General features: G+C 48.8%; 1 protein-coding gene across 6 annotated transcripts in view; it reads left to right on the top strand.

Annotated features, from left to right (window-relative positions):
• Positions 1–4933, top strand: part of DRP2 (dystrophin related protein 2) — a 68349-nt gene that overhangs the window by 45791 nt on the left and 17625 nt on the right. For all 6 annotated transcript variants that reach the window (XM_019521203.1, XM_019521204.1, XM_019521202.1 and 3 more), the window contains 5 exons: positions 558–669; positions 1147–1283; positions 1679–1744; positions 2689–2754; positions 3652–3795. In XM_019521203.1, coding sequence (XP_019376748.1) covers positions 558–669; positions 1147–1283; positions 1679–1744; positions 2689–2754; positions 3652–3795 — 525 coding nt within the window. The remainder of the gene's footprint in view (positions 1–557; positions 670–1146; positions 1284–1678; positions 1745–2688; positions 2755–3651; positions 3796–4933) is intronic.

Here is a 4933-nt window from a genome sequence, read left to right as displayed (position 1 = left end):
GGGCCACATGTGCGCCATCCAGCCAGGAGGTGTAAAGGGGGGCTTACATGCAGCGGCCGCCACTTCACCACTGCTTATGCCTCGTGCCTGGCTTGTGTGATGATCTCCAGGGGATCAAAAATGTTACAGTGAAGTGTGTGTGCTGGGGTAGCTGAAGCCTGATAATACGTTGTTGTTTTTAGTATAACAGACAGTTCTAGCTGGACAGCAGCTGGAACAGGTGATGGAAAAATGTTCTTTGCCCTGAGCTGGTGGAAGATTCAGGGGTTGGCCTGTGACTATGATGACTAAATAATTTAAGCACCTACAATAGCAGGATTTCATATCAGCCTCTCCCCACCAGCAGCAATTGAGGGAGCCTGCTGCTGTACTGGGAGCAGTGAGAACTCAGTGTTTTTAGAATCAGTTGTATGCAAGAAAAAAACAGCCTTGTACTATGTGGGCCAGGTGCACTGAACCACAATGAGGTCTCAACCCGGCAGTCTTCCTGGGGGTCTCCCAGATGATGCTTCCTCATAGGTTGTTGCTATCTCCCCAGCTTCTCTTCATCTTCCCAGATATAGAAGCCTGAAGCAGTTCAATGTGGATATCTGTCAGACCTGCTTCCTAACAGGGCGAGCCAGCAAAGGGAATAAGCTGCACTATCCCATCATGGAGTACTATACGCCGGTAAGGAGCTGTGGCTGAGCATTCCCTGCTTTGTGTAGTCAGGGAGCCAGGAGCAGTCAACATGGGCTATTCCAGGGGACTGTTCAGTCAGCACTGGGTATCTTTCCTGCCATCATTACGCATGGGCAGCTCAAGGAATGCGTCACTCGACTCCACATGAGCCTGGTGGAAGCTACCTACATGGTTCTACACTGCAGATTATGAAGCTGTAACAGTAAATTCAGCTGCTGCCTGCCCTGCAACAATTTAGAAATAGGCAGTGATATTAGATATATGTGCATATGCCTATAAGTAACATGTCACACTCATTTAAGTCCTTGTGTTTGGGCTCTCATGCTCATTCCATGCTATATGCATGCACATGTTTACAGTCTGGAAAATGCCTCCCTCTCTATCTAGTTCAGGGCCAGACTTGGAGGACTGCTTTCTTTTGGATGTCCCCATCCCTCACTTACTAGAGTCTCTGTCTTTCTGCAGACTACGTCTAGTGAGAACATGAGAGACTTTGCTACAACCCTAAAAAACAAGTTCCGGTCGAAGCAGTACTTCAGCAAGCACCCGCAGAGGGGATACCTGCCTGTCCAGTCTGTGCTTGAAGCTGACTTCTCAGAGACGTAAGTGCTGGCCTGCAGACTGGTGCTACCCTGGCCTTGCCTAAAACAGACCCCACAGAAAGGACCTGCCCACTGAGGTGCAGGTGTGGGATTCTAGTCCCCGAGACAGGAGAGGCCAGGGGATGAAGGGTTCAGTTAGAGAAGACAGCTTGGGTGTCTGTGGTGGCTGGAACAGAGTCTAGATCTTGGAAGAACAGAGATTTTCATTGCCTTGCACAGAGGGAGGGTTTGGTTGAGATGCTGCTTCCATCTTCCTGCCTGACCTTTATGGGAGCAATAAGTCTCCAGCAAGCCCCTAGTTCTTCTGGTCCTAAAGGAGATTAGGGCTGTACCTATGAGCCATAACTTTGAGTAAAGACTGCAGTGTTTTGTTAACCAGTGTGTGTGTCTTCCAGACCAGCCTCCTCCCCGATGCTACCACATGCTGATACCCACTCCAGGATTGAGCACTTTGCCAGCAGGTACTATGCTATAGGCACCAGATCAGGAGTGAAGGAGAGTAGTGGGTAGGCGCAGTCCAGCACTTCGGCCAAAGGCTGTCTGTAAGACCCTCCCCCCCACCCCGCCTTCCATTACATTCACTTCACTAGTATGAGTTATGGCTAACATTGCCTTAGATCAGCTCCAGACTGTGGTGCCACCTTCCTGAGAGGTGTGAGGTAGTGACCAAACCTAAGAAGCCCTTTTGGAGTGGGATGCCCAAATGAATGACCTGTCTTATCCCACCTGCACTGCTGTTGCTTTTGGCTGGGATGCAGCTGTTATATTTATACAAGATCTTTATTTTCACTGAGAACTTCCTACTTATAAGTGTGCAGCTGAAGTTTAGCAGGGGCTCTTCTGAAAGAAGAAAGTGATTGAGTCCTTCATGCCTTGGCCTATCAGGAGCTTTTCCCAGCAGCCCTGTTTCAGACTGATCCATGGAGCATTCTATGGTTCTTGCATGGTGCCCTTATAATCATCATTAAATTAATTCTCCCAGTGCCCTGTGGGGGGCAGAGCTTATCCCCATTGTGTACATGAGGAACTGAGGCACAGACAGACTTGCTGAAGACTATGCAAGGTAATAGGAATTGAATCTGCATAGTGCCATCACCACTGCACCCACCTTTCATATAGCACTGCAGCACTTGTGAATGTGAAAGGATCTGCCAGTTGTGAGGCCTGGATGGCCTCAACAAAGAGGGTGCATCTCCCAAAACAAATTGTCTAGATGAACAGTTTCTTCCTAAAAAATACAAAATTATTTAGGATCTAAATAGAAGCTGAGTGACAAGACATGCTGGGGCAGAACAACTGGGCAGGATTCTAGTGCAGGGACACGAAGAAGTGTAGGTACAAGGAATGGATATGCAGGCCCAATGACTCTCCTGGGAAGGTATTAATCTGGTTTTGTCTCCTCCAGGCTCGCAGAGATGGAAAGTCAGAACTGTTCCTTCTTTAATGACAGTTTGTCCCCAGATGATAGCCTGTGAGTGGTGCATCTTTTATATGTTTTGAATGTGTTTGTCCATACGGGGAGATGCTGAGGTTCTTTCTCTCCAGGGGTTTTGAGAAGAGTGCTTGCCTCCCCTCACACTTTACCCACCCCTGTCCTGTCTGTGGTACATAGTAACCATCTCTCCATGGCAATGGAACCAGGAGGTCTTATCCTTTGCTCTAAGGAATAGATCAGTGTAGTACCCAACTTGTACAACCTTCTGTACAAATCATGTCCATGTGCTGCAAAAAAGCTAATAGAATTCTGGGATGTGTTAACAAGGAATGTCATAGGCAAGTTGTGGGAAGCGGTTCTTCCACATGTTTCAGTACATGCGGCCTGGCTCATGGGTATTGTGGCCAGTTTGGACATCACACTTCAGACAAGGTGTGAACAAATTGGCAAGCATTCAAAGGATAGCAACCAAATGATTAGTGGTTTCGAAAACATGACAAATGAGGTAAGGTTGGAGGAATTTTATAGTATAGAGAAGAAAAGACTAGGAGGGTTTAATAACAGTCTTTTGGTACAAAAAGGGCAGTTTTAAAGAAAATAATCAATTGTTTTTTGGGTCCACAAAGGACAAGACAAGAAATGACAGGCTTAAACATACACAGGGAAGATTAAAGGTAGCTATTAGGGAGGACTTTCTAACCAAGAGCCATGGGGTTAAGCATTGGAATAAACTGCCTGGAGAGGCTACATCATTGTATGTTTTTAAGGGCAGGTTAGACAAACATTTGCCTGGGGTGGTTTAGATTGTCCTGCTTTGAGCAGGGAGTTGGACTAGATGACTTCCCTTCCAATCCTATGATTCCATGGCTGTGTTTTCCACACAGCCCTCTGGCTTTCCATCACTGATGCCTCTCCTCCTGGGGTTTGTGACAGGGATGAGGATCAGTACCTGTTGCGCCACTCCAGTCCAATCACAGACCGAGAACCAGTGGGCAGCCAGCAGGCCAAGGACAGTGTCAACACCAATGATAAGGGGGAGCTGGAGAGAATCCTGGCCCATTTAGAGGATGAAAACAGGTATGTATGTGGGTGAATGCCCAAGCTGGAATATGAGAGTGAGTCAAAGGGCAAAGGAGCCAGAAACAGCATGCCAGCCGAGCAACTGGGAGTCTGGAGCAGGACCAGGGAAATGCTGACAGAGCCTTGAGGAAAAGACATGCAAGAAAGGATTTGAAGTATCCAGCGAATGTAGCTTACATAGGTGGGGAGACACGAGGCCCATCTTCAGGCACTGGGAAGGGGAACTCATATAATCAGAGAATCCATTGGTACAGCTTGGTATAATGGTTTGGGGGGCTGGGGAAAGGGATAACTAGGCTGAATATTAGAGACTTTCTTCTTCAGCATATGAGGTGCTAGAGGAGGGGTGGACAATAATTTAAGCTGGAGGCCACTTAGGGAGTTTTGGTGAGCTGCCGTGGGACAGGTCAGCACCCCTTTCTCCTTCCTGCCCCCCTACAGATCAGCAAAACTCCTTACGTAGCTCTTCTCCACACTCAGCTGGGATAGGGCTGCAGAGTGTCAGGGCTGGGACCAGAAACATGAGGCAGTGACAGCACAGGGCCAGGGCCTGGGGCAGAGTCACGATCCACTGCCTTCACACTCCTGCAACAGGTGCTGGTTCTACAGGGAGGGGTGGGTGGGGAGCAGATTTCACCTCTGCCCCAGGCTGTGGCCCCATGTTGTCACTGCCTGCAATCCTAGTGTCTCAATGGAGACCGGCTGGGACCCACATAGGCAGGGCATGTGGCCAGGTGGATGGAATGGGGCTGTGGGTGAGCAAAGACCTGTGTCCAGGAATGGAATAGTTTCATAGTTGGTAGGGTCAGAAGGGACCTGGGCAGATCAAGTTCGACCCCCTGCTGTGGGCAGAAAAGAACGCTGGGGTCAGATAACCCCAGCTAGGTGATTATCTAGCCTCCGTTTGAAGACCCCCAGGGTAGGAGTGAGCACCACTTTCCTTGGAAGTTGGTTCCAGATCCTGGCCACCCTGACTGTGAAGTAGTGCTTCCTGATGTCTAGCTTGAACCTACTCTAAATCAGCTTGTGGCCATTATTCCTAGTTACTCCTCATAGTGCTCGGGGGAACAGGGACTCTCCTGTTCCCTGCAGATCCCCCCTGGTAAGTTTATAGACAGCCACCAGATCCACTCTT

This window comes from Gavialis gangeticus, unplaced genomic scaffold (assembly GCF_001723915.1).
Source record: "Gavialis gangeticus isolate Ggan-Ray unplaced genomic scaffold, GavGan_comp1, whole genome shotgun sequence".
NCBI classification, from domain to species: Eukaryota; Metazoa; Chordata; order Crocodylia; family Gavialidae; genus Gavialis; species Gavialis gangeticus.
Note: the sequence above shows the minus strand (reverse complement) of the source record. Positions and strands in the feature narration are given on the sequence as shown.